We start from the raw sequence: 23,647 nt of genomic DNA on the forward strand, positions 1-23,647 counted from the left end.
TTGGAAGTGCAACGCACATCAATCAAGAGAGCATGGCCGTGCTGATCCAAAAACTTGCTGCTATTCTTCTGCTGCTTATGGTTGTGATCTCAGGCGAGGTAGATGCAGTTGCCAGTGACCTGATGAAAGACATGGAGCCAGATACAAAGTTCTTGTGGTGCAGGCACATGTGTGATGATATGATGGGCGTCTGCGTCTACGAGAAGTGCATGATGATTCCCATCGGCCAAGGCCACGGCCGGTGCCATATGCTTTGCGAGGAGTCACATCTCAAGTGCAACCAAGTTTGCATGGAGATGTCATCTGCACCGACGCCGTGATCCAGTCGCTCTCTCTTTCTCTCTCTTCACCAACAAATAAAACTGGGAATCGGGACCAGATGATGTAATAAACATCCTGCGTGTTTCAAACATGATGGAAACAGATGTTTTGCGCCTGCTGTAGTCAACTATATATATCACGTTCATGTAAGAAGAAACCAAACTCTAAAAAGAGGTCATTCATGTGTTTTTATCGATGAACTCTTTTTTTTTTTCTTTTTTCAAGAGAGTAAGAGACAAAGATAAAATAAACTATGTAACTATTACTTAACACGATGAAGATGTAAAATCATGAATGGTACATAAATTCCTGATCCGATCTCACGTTCTCAGGTGAAGTAACCTCGGGTTCAATCGCCAAAACTTAAATCTCTCTTACACAAACCAGTCAGAAAGAATCCTTTGGCAATCCAAAAACCATGTGCTTCTCCAGGAGTTGCATGGAAACTCAGCTAGATGAGATGCGCTTTCTTCAGAAAGCGGATGGTTCTGCAATAGTACGGCCATATTGATTCGACGTAATCGAGGTACTTCTCGACAGCCCATGTAACAAATTGTTTGTACTTTCTTCTGGAGAAAGCTCCATAATCCATGTTCTTGATGTCGACAATAGGCTTCACGAAATGGTCCCACAGATATGCTCTAAGCTTTCCTTCGGCTATGAAATTATAGACCAACAGAGAATACCTAGGCAGATTCTTTATCAGTCTAACAGCCTGCATGAAGACGAAAACATATAGAGAACATAGACCTTGAATGATCTTTATGTAGAGAGCAAATATAAGTGGCCCAAGTATCCATAAAGGCATCAATTCCTTCGTCACTTCGGCTCCATAGACCATCTTGACCATCAGATACCAAGGAATGCTGAAATAAAAAGCAGCTCAATCAGCATATGCAAAGCCTTTAGTCTAAGTAAACTCTATTTTTCCTGCACATTTTCTTAAAGAAGAGAAAATCCAACAACTAGCACAGGAATTTTTTAAGAAAGACACCTAGTTAAGCCTGTTACACCAGAAAACTAGCATAAACAGCCTCTTGCACTTCTACCAGTTGCAAAATGACAGCCATTAGAGAGGAGTAGAGACACATCTTAAAGATACAAAAAATCCATAGAATAATACAAACATTACAACACAACAGAAGGGGGAAGAAAATAATAATAGGCAGGAAACTCACCATTCTAGAATCGCTCATGTTATCTATGCTATATATAAAACTGGAAACAATTAAATAAAAAATGTAACTTAATGAAAAGGTTGATTGTGGATTATATTGTGCAACAATAGAGTTGTTGGATGTCAATGAATAGATTATTTAATTCACTAAACATGACTATAACCAAGGAAATAATTAATTGCATATCTTTACTCACATATAACCATCATCAATATAAGGGGCTGAACGGTCGACTGGCAGCCTTACAGATTGACTAATCATCATGGTTTAAATGGGTAGGGGAATTTAGACACAGTTAATTTGCAATACCAGGAAGTGCTGGATAACACCTCCCACAGGATTGTGGTGTTCCAGTGTGCTGTGTGACTGTAGGATCTCAGACCTCATAAACGTGTGTTTACCATCAACTCTTGTAGCTACCATACAAAAGGCTCGGTTGCTAATTACATCCATCTGGTCCATTTTCAGGGTTATATAACAATTTGAAATTATCAGAGCCATTAGGGGAGTAATTATAAAATAATAGTAGTAGAGACAGCCATTATAGCCAACAGAGAGAACTACTAAAGCAGTAAACTATTTAGATACCTTCACAGGTAAAGATGCGACCTTTCAACTTATTTAAACAATCTAAAACCATATATGAAATGATGAACACAATAACAAGGACGTAAACAGGTCTTCCTGTTAAAAAGCAAGAAAAACCAATCTTGAAACTTACAATATCACAAGTGGGATAGATACAGCAGCATCAAGTCCCAAGAAGTACACTAGTGCAGTCTTCAAAACTTTAGCTGCCTGTCTTCCCATTGTTCCATGTTGGCTTTCAGATGAAACAGACTGGACTACTGTTCCACTAACATTGTCATCCATTGTGTGATTAGATGTATGACTGCGTAACATGACCAACCAATTTCGGAACAGTCTTTGAATTGCTAGAGATCTTGCTGTAGTGCTGTCTGTACCTTCTGAGGAATAAGATAATTGATGGTTTTGGACATCATGAGATTCTGATAGCACATCCTCTCTTCCTTGCTGCATACCAGATATCTGGACTGGTGGTCTGGAAATTTTTGAGTTTCTTTTTTCAGGTCCATCATTCTGTGTATTGCTTTTAAAAGAAGAGACTTTAAAACCTTTTCTCTTCTGCACTGAGATGGGCCATTCCCTGACATGGCACAGTTAACTTGGCATTAGAGTTGCTAACATGTGAACAACATTAGCGCCACAAGAACCTGAATGTAAATGGATCAAAAACACCCTAAATGCAAAATTGACTCAGGATGAGATTTAGTTAGCATGAAAGAAGAAGTCCCTACTCATATAATTAGGCAACCGTATGTTTTTGCGCAATTGCATGAAGCATCTCACTATGCTACCTATGCCTTCCTTTGGGCAAGCAAGGTCTGCTAGTGAATTGATTCTTCAAGAGGCTCTCTCTCTCCGAAGTAGGTGTTTCAATGTTGAAATTCAAGAAAATCCTACTAAATAAGAACCACAAAGACCATTCTTTCTTTTAATCATGAACGAAAAACTAAACCATAACACCTTGATAAAATTTTGAGGAACTATATCAATATCCCTTAACAATGATTCAAATCTTACATAATCTTAAGCAGGTCACAATTCAAGATTATCAGGTTAAACAGAATGATGCTGAGGAAGAAATCTTTTAGCATATCAAAAAACTGAGTAATGATGTTATAAAGTGCAATTTAGCATATGAAGAGTAAATGTTCAACCATGTATTTCAAAAAGTGGGTGTATGAGCATTTCTTGCAAAAGAAAAGGCTCAGCAAAACAAATTGAACAATATTAAGTGAAGGCGCATAGAGTTATAGTCATCAGCAGCTCATATTTCCAAGAAAGCAATAACACTAACTTCATGATACCAAACTAGCTAAAGAGCACATACCCATGTAAAAGTAAAACTGAAAAACTTCATTTTATCACCTTCCAAAAGACAAATGAAAATGAGTTAGACAAAAAATCACTACACGTTTGATAAAGTCAACCAAGGTTGGATCCTTAGCGAAAATAGTAAGACTCAAAATTTCAAATATTGTCACATATTTTATCAACAAATACTAACTGACCGAAGTGATAAAAGAAGCTCAAAATTCAACCTCAACTTTCCTAAGTTATGACCAATCATCATTTTCTACCAGTACAAGACTTCAAGAACAAAATGGAATTTCTCAAAACTATATAAATAAATCTGACAATAGTTCGGCATAAACAATGGCTCACAAATCTGACAATAGTTCGGCATCAACAATGGCTCTCAAATCTGACAATAGTTCGGCATCAACAATGTTTCAAAATGAATATTTCCATGGAATTATTGAGTACTAAAGAGACTATGATGATACAATGTAATAGTTTTTAACCAAAACAATAAAAAAATTAATCCACCAACATTTATTAATGTGCTTTAAAAATGTTACATCTTTGCGAAATATAATTCCATCATGTAAGATTAAGGCATCACATTCATACTCTTATACAACACCAATCTGTGTGATATAATTTGCTTCTTAGATAAACACTGGAACAAATGATTTCTTTGTCCTTATACAGCAACACTTGTAATATCAACTGGCCCTCATAGAAAAGATAACCAACAAACATCCTTGATCACTTTGCAGCACCCTTCCACAATCAATACTGTATCATGATGCCATCATGAGGAACACTAATCTTAATTTAATTAATTGCAAATGTTCATCCTAGTGTTACCAAAATAGTTATCATCAGTGAACATTTTCAAGAAACATTTACAATTTGTTTTAATCAAACAAATATGATTACTTACACAAGCTGTTTAATTCCAACAAAACAGGTAGCATTCACAGAAGAATAAAAACCAAAGAAGTTGTTCAAATTCCCAGATATTTCAGGTTTGAGAAATATCCCAGTTAGAGAGAATACTTCTCTATCTAAAATTTAGTACTTGGGGAAAAAAATGTAAATGTCTCTTAGGGTAAGGACTTGACACCACAGTGAACTTTGAACACAGTGCAAGAGTTCAAAAGTCGATCTCTTTACTTGTGAGGGTACAAGACTGCATTCATTAACCTTCTAAAAAAAAGTGTCCCAGTGATCGAGGCTTCCACCAATGCGAAGTCTAGGGATGATCAATGCACGTAACCTTACCTTTAAATATTTAAAAAGGATACTTCCATGACTTAAACCCTGGTCTTCAAAGTCGCAAAGGAACAATCTTACCATTATAACAAATACATTAACCTTCTCTAGAACCCAAATTGGTGGGACCTCATGCACTTTTCAGGTAATATATAGTTCCTCTATTAAAGCTATCCCTAGAAACTATGTCGTTTTAACTTTAGTTACTTGAAATATGGAATCTCATGGTTGTGCTATTTTGATAACTTTGCTATTCTGATAGTTACTCAAATATGTACTTCAGATTTTCTGGTAACTTTGCTATTTTGAGCCTATGTTAAGTAGATCGTCAAACAGGAATTATCTAATCAGCTTAGATTATTAAAACCAAACAACAACCATGGTTTTCCCTTTTTTTTGCAATCTGATTAGAGTATACGAATTCAGGAAGCAAAATACTGTGAGTCAGAATCTGAAATTCAATCATAACTAACGGCAAACAGGGGTGCAGTGATCTTCATAATGCAGTTTTAACAAACCTATAAGGTAACAATTATTCCAGTGACCTCCACACTCCATATCATGTATTCTATCTTTTGAGAAGGCAAATATAATAATTATGGTACAACTGGGCATGATCATTTACTGAACTCTTACCTGAAATGAAAGTGATGCTTCAATGGCACAAACTCATGTGTTTTATAAAGGAACTGAACAGCTGAAGACCCCCAACTCAATCTTTGAATCGGTGCTTTAGAACTTATTAAATGTGGTGAAAAAGAAACCTGAAGGTCAACAAGAATCGATAAAATCTTAGAACAATCAATATTACAATTTTATACTAATCATAGAGAATATTGGCATACATGACATACTAAGACAGAAACTAAAGGCATAAAGTGCAGATGAATGTTAGGCAATGCAGAAGCTGAGAAATTGGTAGTGTGGAACTGTGGGTTGAACATTAAGAACCTGCGTCTGATGTGCTATCAATGCCATTTCACCTACTTCAGACCCACATCTCTCAAACCTAAGGGCATTGGATTCCAGCACAGAACTGCAGCAATGCAAGTGTTCAGTTATTCAGTTCATTTACATGTCCCTAACTGGGTTGTGCTACAAAAATCTAAGAATTATGAAACAGTAAGCACAACAATATCAGATTGTTCACAGAACTGCAGCAATGCAAGTGTTCAGTTATTCAGTTCATTTACATGTACCTAACTGGGTTGTACTACAAAAATCTAAGAATTATGAAACAGTAAGCACAACAATATCAGATTGTTCACAGTCGGAGGAAATCTTATTGTTGCAATACAAAGAAACAATTTTAAAAACCTACACTTGACTGACATCAAAGATCAAATATATTAGTTCCTTCTGCAAAAACACATATTGATAGAGAACACAAACAAGCCAAAAAAACAGTCCCTTCACTATAATTATTCCAAACTAGCTGAATCGACAGTAAGCTTGAAAAGGAACTGCAACCATGAACTAGTAACGAGTCCACAGAACATTTTTCTTGACGCCCTGAGTTGTGACACTCAAACAGATAACCCCGAAGTCTTTGTATCACGAAACATAGTGACCGCCACAAAAACAAAACAAAAACAAAAACAAAAGAACGAAAAAGAAATGGTAACAAAGATAAACCCTAGAACAAGTCGAAGAACATACAGTGGAAACGAGAGGAACTCGAAATAATACCACCAACCAAAGCGGCAGATAAAATATCAAAAACATCATCGGGAAGCATAAAACGACGCTCTTACGAGGATACTTTAATTTGGAATGAAGCTAAAAATGCGAAACCCAAACAAACAATTAGGAAGACCAAGCAGTTAAAAGTACTTAAAAGGCCAATTCAAAATACGCTCGATCCAACAAAACCCAATTTCAGAGGAAAACTCCTATAAATTTGAGTCACAGTGGGAACATATATCACAGAAAACAATGAACATCTCGGCCGAAAAATGTAACACAAAGAATATTTTAATTAGGAAGAAGGAAAGAAGGAAGGGGGAGAGCAAGCCGAACCAAAGGGGAGTCCGTTTCGCCGCAACTACAGGAGGAGGCTGGGGTTGAATTCCCAATCTCTCCCCTCTTTTCCCTCTCTGTGTGCACAGGGAGAAGGACGACGACGCAGCGGGGACGAGCCGAACGGCGAGAGGGAGAGAAGAGGGGCCTCGGATTAGGTTTGTTTCGGGAGCAGATAGGACATCGAGAAAGTTAAATATATATATGTATTGCAAAAGTAAATGACACGTCGATATATAATCGTAAATTTTTAAAAATAAGAAAAAGAACCGAGTGTATTAATTTTTTATTTGTTTTTTTTTCTTAATAAAAACCATATATCTCCTGCCGTGTGCGGCAGCCGGTGATGGACCCACCGCCACAAAGACTGGTGGCGCAGAAGGCGCGGCGAGGAGGCGACCAATGTTGACGGACTCGTCGACCCAAACGTCAAATTGACAGGGTCGAGTCTGGCTAACATCGATTTGCCATTACTATATGGATCAATATTGATATAATAATCTATGACCAGATCAATCAAACATGTTAACCATACTATCACAGAGAATGGTAATAAAGAAACCAAAAATAGTAACTCGTTCCAACCATAATCACATATGTTCTCATTGCGAGCTACAATAATGATCATGATATTGAGATTATTAGCTTTGATTTCTTGGTTTGGTTTCTGGGAGGAGTACTTGGTGGCAGATTCAGTAAAGCTCATCAATAAGCACAACAAACCCCATTCACAATAGTTGCAGCTTGCCTATTTTCCTCACGTCAAAGGAACATGGTAACCAAAACATTAGGTTTGGATGATCTGAAAGAAACATAGATGCGAATCAGATCCCACTTACAACACAACATCAAGACAACCCAAGCTATATATAAAACTCATCTGGCCTCACTAGATGGACAAAGAAAAAAATGATGAGAAAACTTACGACAAGGCAAAGGATAATATCTGTAATATCACAAGAAACAATTATGTCCATTACCATTGGTGACGAGCGGGAAGATGGATTTCATGTGGAGGCCTCCAAGAGCTGATAGGTGAATACCGCAAGTGCATTCTGCAGGTGATTAGACCGCAGATCTTCTGGAATGGGAGCACTGAGCATCGTGTCAAAGCAGCTCATCCGAACCATTGGTGTCGAGCTCGTACCAGGAGTGGATACCAATAGATTGCAAAGCTCCTCTGACATCTTCGAATAGGTTAACCTGCAGATCAGCGTGCCAAAAATAAGAGTTTGGTGAAAGTTTTGCCTAGACCTGTCTAACAAGTCAGGAGGAATCTCCAGGTCAAATAGGTTAACCTGCAGATCAGTGAGCCAAAAATAAAAGTTTGGTGAAAGTTTTGCCTAGACCCGTCTAACGAGTCGGGAGTAATCTCCAGGTCAAATTTGTTTGATACCAACTTCTATCTAACCTCAATAAATTTCCACGAAACTTACATCACAGAACTTTGTATTAACAATTACTTCCTCTCCAACTAAATGTACTGGTAAGAACTAACTGAAAATGGCAAGAAATACAGATATATTACAGTGAAACAATCTATAATAAATTGTAGTGATTTGCATCACTGACTATCAGTTATGACCACATGTTATCTATCGGGGAATCCTTGTCATGTAAACCTTTGAAGGTAAAGGAAAAAACATGAAGAGTTTCATATGCCAACTGGAGAATAGCAACTCCTTCCTTGTTCAAAAGGATTTCCAGGTTAACACAAAAAAAGCCCAAATTATGGGGGTGAAACTGTAAACTTAAAAATTATCCCTGACAAAATAGGTCTTAGATAAAGTCAAAAAGGTTTCACAACTAAATAATGGAATGGTCAAAAGCTTGGTAGTTCAGACTGTAGAAGATAACTTACAAATAGCAATTCCATAGAACAAGAGAAATGAAAATTTACCAATTCTTTTATTGGATTTCCAATTTCAACCAAAGTAACACCGGTCAAGAAAACTGCAATGCCAGTCTTGGATAGATCATAACTGCTCATATGGCAGAAGGCATGCACAACGAAATAGAATTGAGGCAGGTCTGATGAACAGGAATCATAGATTTTAGCATTGACTGTGTGTTGCTAAAGCTTCTAGTACCAGATGTGGAATATACAATAACAGAAAATGCTAAGGAGGTTTTCCATACCTTGCATCAACAGGTAATCTGCTTCCCCAGACCGATAGAGAATCACTTAGGCGATTGAAGAAACTTCTGCATGCTTCATTTTTATTTCCAAGAGTGTCCTACAGAAAGATGAAACGCAATCCCAACATTAATAATAAATTAGACTTGCTGTTTGTTTGTTTACAAAAGGACTCCAGATAAATATAACCACAGTGGCCAAGAAAATATGAGATTAGAAAACAAAATACTACAAATTAAAGCATATTAAAAATTGCCACATATAAAATTTTACCACATGAATATATTGTTAGATAACTCAAGGTATTCAGACATTTTTATCAGAACTACATGAAGATTTTGACTAGCTGTATCAAGTATTTCATACCAACTACGCTGCAAAAGAAAAAGAAACACCCGAGCCTACTAGATCAAAGCAAACAAATGCATGAACACCAAATATATAAGCAAATGAGTATCTGGGTCAATAAATTGTAGCTTATGAATGCACAGTCCACAAAACCATCAGAAGAAACAGCAATTTTGGTTCTAGTCTAATTTGCAGATAGTTGTGTGATGTTCTCATCGTTTAACAACCAATAGATAATCAGTAATGATGTTTCTTTTCTAACAAACAACTATTTGCAGATTTTAGCATGGGGACAGGATAAAAATCATACTGATTCACTCATGCTGTCCTCCTCTTGCAATGAACTTCTTAGAACATAGAAATCAATATAAATTCCAGCACCCAGGTCCCAGTCAGCAATTTTTGACTTGTGCTCTTCCATGGAGCTTGTTATTCTCCAAATCTCTTCATCTTGAGCTGAGAAACATGTCATGAAATTGGTAAACATCTTTTGTAATTTAATGAAGTATTCTTGAAGCATGATGCATCATTTTAGTTGATCTGATCAAGATTATTGTACATGCAATATCAACAATTAGGATACTATACCTAATCTATTCTCACAAATTGAATCTGTAAGGACATAGTTTGTCAACAATCAACTACATCACATATTTCAATCTTCAAAGAGTAAAGGTAGCTTGAATCATGCAAGGAAATATTTTTGCAAAATTTTCAGCTAAACCAATTTGGCTTCAAGTAACCAGGTCAACAACTGGTTTGACACACCATAGCTAAACTGAAAATCATACTGGTATGTATCAATAGGTCCAAGGACAGAAATCTGACAAACCATTTGACAAGGTGTCACATAATTTAACCATCAATAATAATTGAGAATCCAGATGGTTATAAACAAGTGTACCAACCTAGGAGATGTACAGAATTACACTCATCTAACATCATCTACTAACGAAAGAAAATTTGAGATCAAGTAAACATGTTTAATACGAACCATTATTTCAAGCAGATACCATAGCCTCTTTTATATCATTAATGCTAAGCATTTTCGCCTTTCTTAATGCTAAAAAACAATGCCAACAGTACAAAAAGCTATATATTTTGCTATCATGAAAAAATTTTCAAGCATGTATCACATTGGTGAAAAAGAACAATTTCACAATTAGTCAATGGTACTCAACTGTATTTTTTTTTTTCAGTTGCACACATTTATCATGATTATCATGACTATCTGTATCTCGGTTATCATTCCCATTCTAACAAGTTTCTATCCAGATCAAGTGATACTGCAGCACATTGTCAGAAATGTTTTAGGCATATAACTACCCCATTGTGACAATGTGAGATATCAACAATCATAGAGCAACCCTCATACTTACATGATAGAAATAAGTAATGAGCCACTGATGTCATGAAAATTGAATGAGCTTTTTGCCAATTCGAGCATTTAAGGAAATGTTCAAGGGCTTCCTGCAAGTCTCCATGATACTCGAAGTATATCGCCTAAGATAAAAGGAAACAGACATGTCATTCTTTTCCATTTACAAACAAAATAAATTTCTTAAATCAGATAAAATTAATCATCATCTTCCTTCTGTGGCATTTCAGAAAGTTTAAATTTAAAGTTAATATGTCTTGGGTAAATCAATGACAAATCCTGAACATCCAATGGAATGCAAACGATAATGCATACCAGAGCTTCATGCATCCATTCTGATGGTATACCAAGATCCTCAAGGAACTGATACTGAGTCTCCTGAGTGCTCCAAGTTTCACAATTCTGTAATAGAATTTCCTTAATAAGCTTAGTCTGAATGTATGGGACATCAGCATGGTAAGGCATGTGAAGAACGACATAAATAGCCCAATGGCACTGCTCAAGACATAGCAACTGGTCAACATAGCTCATGTCAAGTACGTTTAGCTCTTTGGAATTAAATGCACCAATAGCTTCCAATATGGCACGCTGATGCCAAATCATGTGGAAGTCAAGTGGATCATGAGTCGAAGAGAAGGCACTGAACATGGTTTTTAGAAGGCTGAAGTCATCATCCTCATTGGCATGAAGCAGCATGAGATAATACGCTAGGTCACAGTTATCATCAATGTTCAATTCAATGGCTTCTTCAAGGGGTCCTTCATCAATGTAAACTGGGACCGGATGTGGAGCTCTTCCTTCACTTTGAAGCTGCTGATAAGTATGAAATATCACAGGAAGTGGAGTATCAGGAGGAAGTTGATACCACATTACCAGCCCTAGGTATCTTTTCCAGTCAACTGATAAAACCTGAAATGCACCTTGTATATTACCTGCAAGTAACTCATACAACTTCAACCTGTCATTCTCAATAAACTTGAAGTCCATCCCATTCATTCTCCAGAGATCTAACTGCTGAGCCATGTCAGAGCGATTAACCATTGACCCACCAGCCTGACTCAGTAAAATAGCCAATCGGACATCTCCTCTAGAAGCAGCAATCTCAGCTGCTGCATCCAGCTGCCGTCCACTTAAAAGTAAGAGTATCTGCTCCAGATCACTTGGATCATTTAAGCAGCTCACATCTTCCTGTACCCGGTGGCAAACACTATCTTGCAGCCAACAACTAAAAGCTGCTCTCCGAATGAATGGTTTTGCCTCAATGTCCATGTCAAGGGAGTCATCCTTCTTATCAAGCATCATTTCCTCACCATCATCATCATCATCATCATCATTATAGTTCAACCGTCCACTTGTTTCTCTCTCTGAGAATAAAACTTTTATCAGTTCCCAAATAGTTACCTGATGCATCAAAAACACACGAGAAGATGCGGATAACCCAGCGACCTCAAGCTGTTTCTCAATTATGTCAATATAAGCCCGGCAGATTTCTGAAAGAGTCAAGCGACTGCATACAACTTTCTGAAGCTTTATTTTGCAAGAACCAAGCTCAACTTCAGTAGTTTCATGTTCTAACAACTTGTGCAAGTTCAGAGGGGAACAAAAGCGCAAATCGACAAGATCCTCGACGATTTTATTTTTTTCATCTCTCACAGATTTGTCTATGGCAACTTTCTGTATGTAGATTTGAGAAGATAGCCCGCTGCTGGAACTGCCTACCGGAGTACCACTATGAACAAGGAGGCCATTTGGTCCCCATCCGACACGAAATGATCTTCCCATGAATAAAGCAGAATCAACAATATTTTTTGAGTATCCCCCAGTTAAAGGAGTTGCATGATTCTCCTCCATTTTAAAGCCTTCCACCTTTTTCACCCTAGTTAGCCCCTTTTTTTGGCCAGTCAGGAGAATGTCTCTTGAGGAGCTCAAGTCACTGTTACTTATATTATACTCGAGTAAAGCTTGCGGTGACTTTCGAATGGGTGAATGACTGGTTTTGTTCAAGGGCTTCCTAGAGGAAACTTGTAATGAACTTTTATGGCCAAGTTTTTTGGAACTGGTGCCTGGAGAATCCTCCTTTATGGGTTCCCTGTTATATCCAATAATCTTCTGGAAGGATCCATTATGTTCTTCGCACTCCTCTTCTGCAGCAAACATCAAGGCCCTCATTTCTTGCATTCTTACAGGATCAAGACCCAGATGAGCCGGAAGCGAATGAGACAACACAGGTCCAGCAGGATGCACATGAGATTCTTTTACCTCCACGGTTGATTCAATATTAGCATCATCCATAACTATATCTTCTTCCTCTTCTTCATCCAATCCAAATCTACTGAAATGCTGAACTAGGAAAGCCCATTCACCCCTTGACAAGTCAAATGAAAGAAAGCAAGCTCCTTGCTTCTCACAACTTCTCTTCAATATGTCACTGCATCTATCAGATTTGAGATACTGTGAGCCCAATGGTATTAGTTTAAGTATCAAAGTGACTTCAGCGGCTTTGTTAAGACCTTGACCCACCGGAGGCTTGTCGGCCTCATTACCATATACCACTACACAATGCCTGTCAAATTTGACAATCTGGTCCAAATTCAACCATCTAACATCAGTGTTTCCTAAGAATTTGATGTGCCCATAACCCACTCTTCCAACTGTAAAGTCTGGAACTCTACTGCAGTAACCTGAATCAACAATCTCATGTGCTGCCAACTCATCAATTGAGGGTTTAGTAAAATAGTCTGAAGAGCTCAGAGAAGGCAACAGGGATTCAACATCCCTACTGCATGATATTCTTCTTCTCTTACACTGAGCTAAGTTCACGGAAGTGCAATCATCCAAAATTGCTTCACTTTGACAATTACAAACAAAATGGGAGTCGCCGGTGCTGTAGTGAGGATTACATAGGATCCCTGATAATCCAAAGTTATGAGGAGTTTCAGTTTAGAAACTAATGTTCACCATAAAAATGATATTTTGGAAGGAAAATAGAGAAACAGAGATTCAAGTTTAAAAGCAGAGTGTTTAATTTCCAAATGATCCTATCAATCCATACATCATCAGTCCCTTACACATACAAAAGCCAAAATTATCTATATTATATCTTACTTGAGCCAAAAAGACTGAAGAATGGTATTTCCAATTCAAGCAGAACTGCTATCACTTATTTGACAAAGGAAGCCCCAAAATTTGTCCCTTCACATAAGTATTCCAGTCCAACTAAGCCCTGTTAGCTTGAAAAGGAACTGTAACCATGAACTAGTAGCAAGTCCATGGAACATTTTCTGTGATGCCCTGAGTTGCGACACTCAAAAAGATAACCCAAGTCTTTGTATTACAAAACATAGTGGTTACCACAAAAGCAAAAAAGCAGAAGACTGAAAAAGAAACAGTAACAAAGATAACCCTAAAACAAGTCAGAGAACATACAAAGGAGATGAGACGAACTCAAACTAATACAATCAACCAAAGCCGCAGATAAAAGAAGATCAAAAACATCATTGGGAAGCATAAAACAAGGGTCTTCCAAGGACACCAATAAGAATCATAAAAAAATGGTTACTTTAAGTCAGAACATAGTTTAAAATGTGAAACAAGAATAAACAATTAGAAAACCATGCATTAAAAATGCTTAAAAGTCAAAATTAAAATATGCTCGATCCAACAAAACTAAATTTCAGAGTGAAAACTCATGTAAATTTGCATATAATGAAGACCAAAAGAATTATAACAATCCATTAAAAGACCTTCGCCGTCTTTCAATTCCATCTGCACGAATCCAGTCACAAATAATATTTCAAATCCACAACCCCATTGATTAGCAACCAAAACATCTCACAACACAGTTAAGGAGTAATTAGTAAGAATGCTGAGATATGAAATGAAAGTCAAAACATTAAAATAATCAAAATTAGCAGGTTCTTAAACAGAAAGTTTCCAGAATAACTTTAGACATCATAGTGTCTCATGAACCAGACTAATTTTTGTGCCTACTACTGTCAGTAGCAGTATAAAAAATCTACATATGCATCTTTTTAGCACCTTCTTTTCTTTTCTTCTAACTAGTGTTGAAGAACAATATCTAGAACCACTGGTTATAAAATTCAAGTACATGCATAATTGACGTGCTCATATAACTAAGTACTAAAAATACCATCCAGATATTACAAGAATTTCCACCAATTCTAGGTTATTGAATGTGAAGCTTTCCTGGATTATTTATAGCTCCAATTTCAAAACTTGCAACTGATACACAAGTCAAAATTGTGTGCAGTGTTGTCAAATGCGCTAGGCACTAAAAGGCGCCAGAGCTCCAAAACATCCGAGGTCTTAGGCGCTTGCCCAAGTGCAGCGAGGCAATGCCAATATAAAAATTATAAAATATTTAATTAAGAAGATAGACAATAAAAAAATACAAAATATGAATTTCATATCATTTCATAATCAAAATATCACCACTAAAATATCAAATTACATTTATTTAACCACCTATAAGGCATATTATTAAGTTGTCCAAATATAATAAAAATTTTAAAAAAGAAAATTAACATCAAATGTCCAAGAATTTTGACAAGAATCCTAGCAGTGACAATTCAAAATCCTGATAGTGGCACATTCAGTAATTAACACGTTTGATAAACTATAATTAACTATTATTAATAAGAATTAACATTAGTGTAATTAACGACTCAATAGGAGGTAGGGGAGGGGGCTGAGAACACGAGGAGATCGGCTGAATGTAGAGGAAGAAGGCAGGGGGCGGGGGGCTAACAGCGGCAGAGAGGGCCTGCGGGCTGGGGAAGAAGTAGACAGAGAAAGTAGAACAGGGGACGAGGGACGAGGGACGAGAGACGACGACTTGCTGGGGTCTGTACAGCCGGCCGTTGGGGCTGTTGATAGCCGCCGGAAGAAAGAGCAAGGGGGTTCGAGGGGGGAGAGAGAGTCTGTTGGGGAAAAGCAGAGAGCGCGGGAAGGGGGGGCTAAACTGCCGGCCAGCGGAGCCAGAGAGAGAGAGAGAGAGAGAGAGAGAGAGAGAGAGGAGGAGGAGGAAGGGACAGCGCAGAGAGTGGAGAGCAACGGAGAGAGGGAGAGGGAGAGGGAGGACAGAGGAGAAGATACTTCCGTCAGCAAGAGGGGAGGCACGCTGTTGGGCCGCCCGCCTTACGCACGAAAGGAACTCGTATCAACACCATCAACAAAAATTCCGTATAAAACAAGATCAAACCCATCATCGGAAAGCATAAAGCGACGATTTCACGAGGATTCAAACAAGATTCGAAACGAAATGGTAAATTGCCAAATATACCTGCGGCAGAAAGCGAGGACGTGGACGATGCCATTGCTAAGACGACTTCAAGCGCAAGATTTGGTGTTGAGAGAAACCGAGGGCAACGAAGAAGTGTCCAACTAGGGTTCCGATCAATCACCAGCAGTAGCCGTAGTGGTAGAAGAACGAAGGCGGAACGCGAGAGTGGTCATGACCCGGTTCGACTAATTAGACCGTAAGAGGTCGCAGCAAGCCGGGTTGACGTCATGTCTGTTGGAGTCACCTGCGCCCTGCGCCGGAATCGGGCCGGCTCGGGTATCCACTATCTCATCCGAACCCGGCCGCCTGAGATAGTTTGACTCAGACGCAGACGATACTGAACCCGTTTTGGGATAACTCCGTTGGGCCGAAAAGACACTCACAAAAAAGAGGAAAAATATTCTCGGAAAATTGAACCCGACGTGAATCGAACACGCAACCTTCTGATCTGGAGTCAGACGCGCTACCATTGCGCCACGGATCCGATGCATCAGTATTTCGAATCTATTATTTATATTACTAAAATATTCTGCACAAGTAGGGAAAAAAACCCATCCTCATTTTTTAGTCTAAATAGTATCTTTTATTTGATAGCCAATCGCTTATATCTATTTCTCCAGTTTCTTATGGATTGCTATGAACCAATCTGATTACAATATTTTTATACTGTGTTATAGTACTTTCACCAATACTAGAAAACTATTATAATGTAATACAACTATGTTATAGTGTTCTTTGTATAAATTTAATAAAAATATTATGTTTATAATATTTTTAAACTACTTTATTGTGTTTTTGCACTATGTTATTGCAGTACAAAAAAATATTATAACGCAATAATTTTTATATTATGTTATTTTTTTTAGGTATTGTTACAAATATTATAACTAAACCAATTAATCTTATGGACCAATATATATAAGAAAAAAAAAGAGAAAAAGGTATATGGGTGGGAGTATTTCATATCAAGGTATGTAATATCGTACCGTATTAGTGTTTCGAGGTTGGCTCAATACGGTACGGTACTGACGTATCGAGTGATAGGTGTATCGAATAGTTTTATATTTTTTCTTCTTTACCGTAGCAATATAGCATTGTAGCACTTGTAATACTATAGCACGTTTTGTTCGGTACCATTTCATATAATAGATAATAAAAAAAAAAAGGAGGGATGAGTAATTCTGAAAATGGGATACTTCTCAAGGAAAAAGCCCCCAAAAAAACGTATTATTTTCAATAATTCATCCAAAATTTTATTTTATTTTTTTGTGAGAAATGTGAAGGGTGTTTTTTTTTAGCTGTTAAAAAAAAGGATGCAATAAGGGCACGGGAAGCCAAAGAACTCGACCCTTTCATAAATGTCAGCTTCATTTAAGCCCCGGTCACTCCCTCTCTGTCTCTCTCTCCTTCTCTTCAAGGCAGACATGAGAACCCTTATGACTCCATTTCAAGCTGCTTTCAAATGACAACATTAACTCACCTCTACACTCACCTTTCAAGTGACATCCATCAATGGAAGTCCCTGCAGCTGTACCCTTAACGAGGGTGCCCTCTGTTTCCTTCTCGTTCTGCAAAGCCGTTCATGTGAGCCTTCCCAATGGTCTGCCATGGATCATGTGAATAACTTCAAGATCATCGGTGCCATTCATTTAAAACCTTTCCTTCGCCACCTCTAATTTAGTATAAATACAGGTAACACTCTGCGTCGCCTGTTCCTTAAATGATCCACCGTTGTAGTCCCATCAGCTCCAGCAGTAGCAGGACTGATGAAGAAGTCCACTGCTTCTTGGTCTGTGTGCTTCCTTGGTGCTCTTTTGCTGCTCTCCACCATGTGCGAAGCATTACGACCGAGTCCAGGCAAGTATTGGATCTTGTTCTCCTTTTGATTCTTCCTCATCGACTCTATAACCGTGTGCTGCTAGTTCTGAATCTCATCTCTCTCAGTAGATGCTACAGCCGGCACCAAGGACAGTGGCAACAGAAGGAAAGAAGATGATGATCTGATGTCCAAGGTATCATATTCCTTTTGGTTCTTCTTCCTATGGATCATCCATGCAACCATTTCGATGTTGTTCTTGATTGCGATGCAGGAAAGTACTGGAGGTTCGAGTTTGCCTGACTGCTCGCACGCCTGCGGGCCATGCTCTCCCTGCAAGAGGGTGATGGTGAGCTTCAAGTGCACAGTCGCCGAGTCCTGCCCCATCGTCTACAGATGCATGTGCAAGGGGAAATATTATCATGTTCCTTCCAACTGAGACAGCACCCTCTCCGTGGCAACGCCAAGAAGATTTATGTAGTTTAGAGACGCTTCTGAGAGATCCTGCGAGTTTGGAGGGTGAGAAAGAGAGGAGCTGAAGAAAGGTGAGAAGTTGCACCAGGTTTTGTAAATGACGAGCATGAGAAATTGACAGTTCTGCAGTGATGTGGTTTGTAATTTATTGCTTTTGAGGTTTTGAGATATAGAAGTAGAGTCGTCTGCGCTAATTCAGCAAAGTTAGCTTCTTCTTGCTGTCATCTCTGAGTCCATGGAACTATCAACTCAAGCTGTCATCTCATTTATAAACAAAGAAAGGAAGAACTCCAAAGGTGTCTTTGTCTAATAACCACTGTGCTAAAACCGGTTTCAAGAATTCATCTCGAGATCATATTATATTCGTGTTTGCTTCCAGATTAATCTGTGGTTGCAACCCTACCATTTCTCAACAATTCATGGTGGATTCACGGCTTCAAGTTTGCTTCTTCGTGCGCTGACAGATTACCTCATATCCGAAGTTAAGATAGTTGCATAAAAACTTAGATTCGTTTCGCAATATACTTCATCACCCACCTTCACCTCCTCCTGTCAAATGTCCACCATGAAAGTGTGAACAAGCAAGAGATAGAACAGTCTTTCTACGCATTAAAACGGGAAGATTGGGAACGGATTTGATGGAACAGCCACGAACAGAGCAGTCTGTATGTGAGCTTCAAGGCATCGCAACATCAGTTGCGAATTCGCGAATCCTACGGCCAAAAACTCTCGAATCCAAGAGTGGGAAAAGCTCCACCGCATGATACGGCATGTGCGGTGGATCTCGCTTCCAACCGGTGTTGCTCATCTCCTTGACCCACAGAGATATTTTTGGTCGGGTTGGGATGGGCCCCACCCAAGGTTGGTCGTCATCTGAAATGGGTGAGAAATTGTATCTCAAATATCAGAGCTTTCTGCTCTCGCCCCATAATCCAAGTAGATCCAACATAAAATTCTCATCTTGTCACGCGCTTTAGATCGAAGTGTAGGGTGTCTGGGCTGCAAAAGAGAGATTTGATCAGGTAATACAAATGCTGAGATGCCTCTTTCCTTCTTTCCTTTCGCTTTTCCCTTCCGTTCTAACCTGATTGACTACATGCTGTAGTTTTTATGTGAATCTTGATGCCATGCGTAGGATCTAAATGGAGGATTATTGTCTGAATTTATGGATTGGATGCTCTGTATTTGCTTGTCAATTGTTTTAGGGTTTAATAGCGAAGGGGGCTTTTAATTTTATTCTGGGACTGTTATAGCGGCGCCATGTTCTTGTGAAATTTATCTGCTTCTTGGACTATGAATGGATTATTTTTTCCTTATCACTCTGGTGATCGGGACAAATTTACATTTTGGAGTGAGATGTTCGGGCCATCCATCAATTATTTCTTATTAGCATGTCATCTGTTTCAAGGTTTAGTAAGCGGCTTTCATAGTAGGTGTATGCTCTTGTGAAATTTGCCTACTTTCTTGGATCATGATTTAATCTTGTTCTAATCATACTGGTTATTGAGACAATTTTACATTTTCAAGAAAGTATTGTGATCTCTATTTTCTCTTTGCTAATTTGTGCTAAGTTTGAGATGGATTGTCTGTCATATCTTGATACATGTTCCTTTGGTTACTGAAAAATATATGGTCTAGTGAGCTTGAAGAAAATGTGTGATTTTTCCAAGTTCTATTAATATGGATGATATTCTAAACCATGATATCATGTATTGTCAATAAAATCCCCTAAAAATGAGACCATGGACAAAAGATAAAGATGTTGATAGAACTTGGACCGATGTTTCGAACCATGCATGATACAACCATAAGCACTTTTGATATGGGATTATGTCAGTTGCATGTAGTCTTAACTACGATGGAATGGAATTGATTGTCGAGAGAGATGGAATTTATGTTCCACTTCAAACTCATTTGTGGCAGCAGAAAAGAAATGGAAAAGCTTATCATCGATTGGATTTTTTTCCCTCAGTATGACTCTCATGGTACTTGCTCTTCTTTCAGGTTCTAGTAGTGGTACAATGGGGTTCTTGATGGAGGATCTTCCTGAAGAGTTGCTTGTCAATATAGTTAGGAGAATAGACCAAACTGCAGATAGAAACTCAATTTCCCTTGTAAGCAAACGCCTATACGCAATCGATGGAGACCAAAGGGATTTCCTAAGGGTTGGATGTGGGCTACACCCTGCGATTGAAGCTCTAACTTCTCTCTGCATTCGCTTCCCGAACATAAAGAAACTAGAAATTGTCTATTCTGGCTGGATGTCCAACCTGGGTAAGCAGTTAGATAACCAGGGGCTTTTCGTGCTCTCTTCCAATTGCCATTCGCTGACAGAATTAACTCTAAGTTTTTGCTCGTTCATTAATGATTCCGGTCTTGCATACTTATCTTCCTGCCGAAATCTTAGATCCCTGAAGCTAAATTTTGCTCCGGCAATCAGTTCCAATGGTATTCTCTCACTTGTCGTTAGTTGTAAGAATCTTTCTGCTCTTCACCTCATTCGCTGCATGAAGGTGAGCAGTGTTGAGTGGCTGGAATACCTCGGTAAGCTCGGAAAACTCGAGGATCTTTCAATAAAAAATTGCAGGGCTATTAGTGAGCATGATCTCACAAAGCTGGGACCTGGATGGAACAATCTGAAGCGTTTGGAGTTTGAGATGGATGCATATTACCGGTACCCAAAAATTTATGATAGCTCATCGGTAGAAAAATGGCTGATGCATCAGGGTAGCTACAAAAATTTGAGAGAGCTCAGCTTGGTGAATTGTATCATAGCTCCAGGCAGAGGGCTTTCATACTTGCTTGGGCGATGCGAGGCACTCGAGAGGCTTCACCTGGACATGTGCATTGCGGTGGAGGACACTGATATGATTGCATTATCTCAGAAGTCTAGAAACCTAACAAGCATGTCAATTCGCCTTCCATCACAATTTCTGGCTCCCGTTTTCCTGAGTAGTCCATTGAGATTGACTGATGAGAGTCTAAAGGCATTAGCTATTAATTGTTCGATGCTGGAAGTGTTTGAATTATCCTTTTCCGATGGGGAGTTCCCGTCCTTCAATTGCTTTAGCCAGAGTGGCATTCTCGCATTAGTTCAAACTTGCCCGATTCGGGTTCTGGTGCTCGACTCTGCTTGCTTCTTTAATGACAGTGGAATGGAAGCTCTTAGCTCTTCCCCTTACTTGCAGACACTCAAACTCATCAAATGCCAGGAAGTTACAGATAAGGGGATGCAGCTTATCCAACGCTGTCCGCTCTTGACTGATCTCAATCTCCGCAAATGTTTAGGAGTGACAGACAGTGGGTTAAAACCACTGATTGGTTTACGCAAATTGAAATATCTAAAGGTAGAAGACTGCCCTCAGATCTCTGAGAAAGGTGTACAAGGAACTGCAATGTTTATTTCTTATAAGCAGGAGTCGTCATGGCTCTACTAAATTAGTCGCTCTTTACGGCAGTTGAAGCAAATTGTGTTCTGTTCTCCCCTCCAACAATGTCTTGATCTGATGATGCCACGAGATTTGTTGTTTTTTTGATGTGCTGAATCCTATCTTCCTTCCAGAAAAGAGAGCTTTACTATCAGTAATGTCAGTGACTGCAGGAACTGTTTGTCTGATGTAATTCTTGCTCTCGTCTGCTGTGTAAATTTTAATAAAAATTATAAATAAATATTTAAATATTTTTTAAATTTAATTAAATATATGATTTTTTTTAATATGTCTCAATAACGACAAAAGTTTCATATAATACAATTAGAAATTATAATTTTATTATTATTGTTGTCTACTGTGCCTCTATCGAGAAAGGCTCTCTCTAAACAGCCCTAATGCAAGTAGAAACAGCAGGCTGCTAGTCGTGAACATTAAAAGTTGGAAGATTGTATCCAACGAGTGCAAATATGTTTGAAGATTACTGATTTATGTCTCAGTAACACTATTCCTATTTTCCTTTCTTTCTTTTTGGCCTCGAGCGGTCAAACAGTCTCTTCCTTTCATGACAAGGGTGACGAACAACACAAACTTCACTGTCAGAACACCAAAGTAGCCATTAGATTCTCTTGTTCTCTTACTAGATCTCTGGAACTAAAGCTACCCGGTGCCTACTGATAGCTACGAGGAAACATAATATTACATGTTACAACGAGCTATAAGTATCACTCCAACAATGGCCAACACCTTCGACTAGTTGATGTACAGCACATTCATTTCTTTTGTTGCATCACTCGCCCTTTTCCTACGTAAACTGCATCATAACTCGGAGTTGGGACGTCGTAAACTATTCTTTTTGCTCTTGTCACTGCGGGATCATCTCCAGGTTCCCATCATTCCAAATCAAATCCATGGGGGAGGGAAAAGCTGCAAGCTCCTTTATGCCTCATGTAATCACTGCCAAATCGTACAGCAGATCGGCAGTGCCCTTCAGTAACAGTAGTACATCATTCTTGCAGCAGCACTCCTCCCCCCCTTCCCCCCTCTTGCTTGCATGGCGTTTGCCACCCCCGTCATTTCAGGTGTCACCCTCCGCCGAGCTTCGAGACGGCGGTAATCGCACCTACGTAGTGACGACACCACTTCGTCGTGGATATATACCACCCCTCGCGGCGGCACGGTGGTAGTGGCCCGAAGTCATGGAAGCTACGACGACCACCACCACCATCACCAGTTCGATTGGCACCGGATCAACGTTGCCTTTCTTCCACGTCAAGACGGAGCCGGGTGATCCGGCCGGTTCGGTCAGACAGGACCGGCCACCGGAACTCGATGGGATCGCGGCGGTGGTGGGGTACCACGTGCTCTTCGGTAGGCCGCAGTCGGATTCGTGCACGAGGTCTGTGTCGGTTGCCGGTGCCGAGGGGACCGGGGTCAGTGCGGCCACGCGGACGAGCTACAGGGGCGTCAGGAAGCGGCCGTGGGGGCGGTGGTCGGCGGAGATACGCGACCGGGTGGGGCGGTGCCGGCACTGGCTGGGGACATTCGACACGGCCGAGGAGGCTGCGCGGGCATACGACGCCGCGGCCCGGCGGTTGAGGGGGTCCAAGGCCCGCACCAACTTCACCATTCCTTCCTCCTCTTACATCCCGACGCCCATCTCTACTGCTCCGTCCTCCTCTTCATCCTCCGCTGCTGCCGCAATGATCTCATGTCCTAGTGCAACTCGTAGCAGAAAGACGAACGTCGCCGGTGCCGGTATACCGATGAAGACCAGGAGGAAGAGGAGACAGGGAGATGAGAAGGATGAGAGCAAGAGAAGGTGCAAAACCGTGACCAGATTCGCGCAGCTGTTTAGCTCATCTCCTGCAGTTGCTCACGTCGATGGTGGTGGACAACCTTCGACTTGGGACGACCCTAAATGACTCTCATGTTCTTCCCCTGTTAAGGTTCCTCGAGCATGTACCACCGATGGTTGCATCACACGGTATCTATGTAGGGTTTTCAATCTTAGATCAATGATATCTCTAGTGTTACTGTCTCAAATCCAGGCATTTTTGCATGGTATGGTATATAAGGGAGGGAGACGAAGAAGTGAA

General features: G+C 39.5%; 5 protein-coding genes and 1 non-coding gene across 7 annotated transcripts; 3 read left to right on the plus strand and 3 right to left on the minus strand.

The window, feature by feature from the left end:
• Nucleotides 1–563: 563 nt before the first annotated feature.
• Nucleotides 564–6,847, minus strand: LOC103983918 (uncharacterized). Its single transcript, XM_009401270.3, has 5 exons — nt 6,666–6,847; nt 5,598–5,682; nt 5,283–5,410; nt 2,221–2,667; nt 564–1,187 (listed from the first exon to the last, which is right to left on the minus strand). The coding sequence occupies exons 2-5, from the start codon at nt 5,622–5,624 to the stop codon at nt 773–775; spliced, it is 1,017 nt and encodes a 338-aa protein (XP_009399545.2). The 5' UTR covers nt 5,625–5,682; nt 6,666–6,847; the 3' UTR covers nt 564–772.
• A 306-nt stretch (nt 6,848–7,153) lies between these two features.
• On the minus strand, nt 7,154–16,009 carry LOC103983919 (nuclear pore complex protein NUP96). Its single transcript, XM_009401272.3, has 7 exons — nt 15,831–16,009; nt 10,844–13,437; nt 10,530–10,653; nt 9,461–9,606; nt 8,805–8,902; nt 7,646–7,868; nt 7,154–7,467 (listed from the first exon to the last, which is right to left on the minus strand). Exons 1-6 carry the CDS (start codon nt 15,862–15,864, stop codon nt 7,673–7,675), a joined length of 3,192 nt encoding a protein of 1,063 aa, XP_009399547.2. The 5' UTR covers nt 15,865–16,009; the 3' UTR covers nt 7,154–7,467; nt 7,646–7,672.
• Nucleotides 16,010–16,242: 233 nt separating this feature from the next.
• Nucleotides 16,243–16,314, minus strand: TRNAW-CCA (transfer RNA tryptophan (anticodon CCA)). Its single transcript has one exon. It is a non-coding gene; the product is annotated as a tRNA-Trp (tRNA).
• A 1,247-nt stretch (nt 16,315–17,561) lies between these two features.
• LOC135611662 (protein EPIDERMAL PATTERNING FACTOR 2-like) lies at nt 17,562–18,536 on the plus strand. Of its 2 annotated transcripts, none has more exons than XM_065107305.1 (3): nt 17,562–17,687; nt 17,778–17,842; nt 17,921–18,536. In XM_065107305.1, the coding sequence occupies exons 1-3, from the start codon at nt 17,597–17,599 to the stop codon at nt 18,083–18,085; spliced, it is 321 nt and encodes a 106-aa protein (XP_064963377.1). In that variant the 5' UTR covers nt 17,562–17,596; the 3' UTR covers nt 18,086–18,536. The 2 variants fall into 2 exon arrangements, with proteins under 2 accessions (XP_064963377.1, XP_064963376.1); XM_065107304.1 differs by having other exon boundaries at nt 17,565–17,687; nt 17,775–17,842.
• A 449-nt stretch (nt 18,537–18,985) lies between these two features.
• On the plus strand, nt 18,986–21,702 carry LOC103983920 (F-box/LRR-repeat protein 14). The gene is made up of 2 exons (XM_009401273.3): nt 18,986–19,142; nt 20,125–21,702. The coding sequence occupies exon 2, from the start codon at nt 20,142–20,144 to the stop codon at nt 21,555–21,557; it is 1,416 nt and encodes a 471-aa protein (XP_009399548.2). The 5' UTR covers nt 18,986–19,142; nt 20,125–20,141; the 3' UTR covers nt 21,558–21,702.
• Nucleotides 21,703–22,747: 1,045 nt separating this feature from the next.
• Nucleotides 22,748–23,473, plus strand: LOC103984338 (ethylene-responsive transcription factor ERF084). The gene has a single exon (XM_009401826.2). It carries the CDS (start codon nt 22,748–22,750, stop codon nt 23,471–23,473), a length of 726 nt encoding a protein of 241 aa, XP_009400101.2.
• The last annotated feature ends 174 nt before the right edge of the window (nt 23,474–23,647 follow it).

Source organism: Musa acuminata, chromosome BXJ2-5 (assembly GCF_036884655.1).
Source record: "Musa acuminata AAA Group cultivar baxijiao chromosome BXJ2-5, Cavendish_Baxijiao_AAA, whole genome shotgun sequence".
Taxonomy (NCBI): Eukaryota; Viridiplantae; Streptophyta; class Magnoliopsida; order Zingiberales; family Musaceae; genus Musa; species Musa acuminata.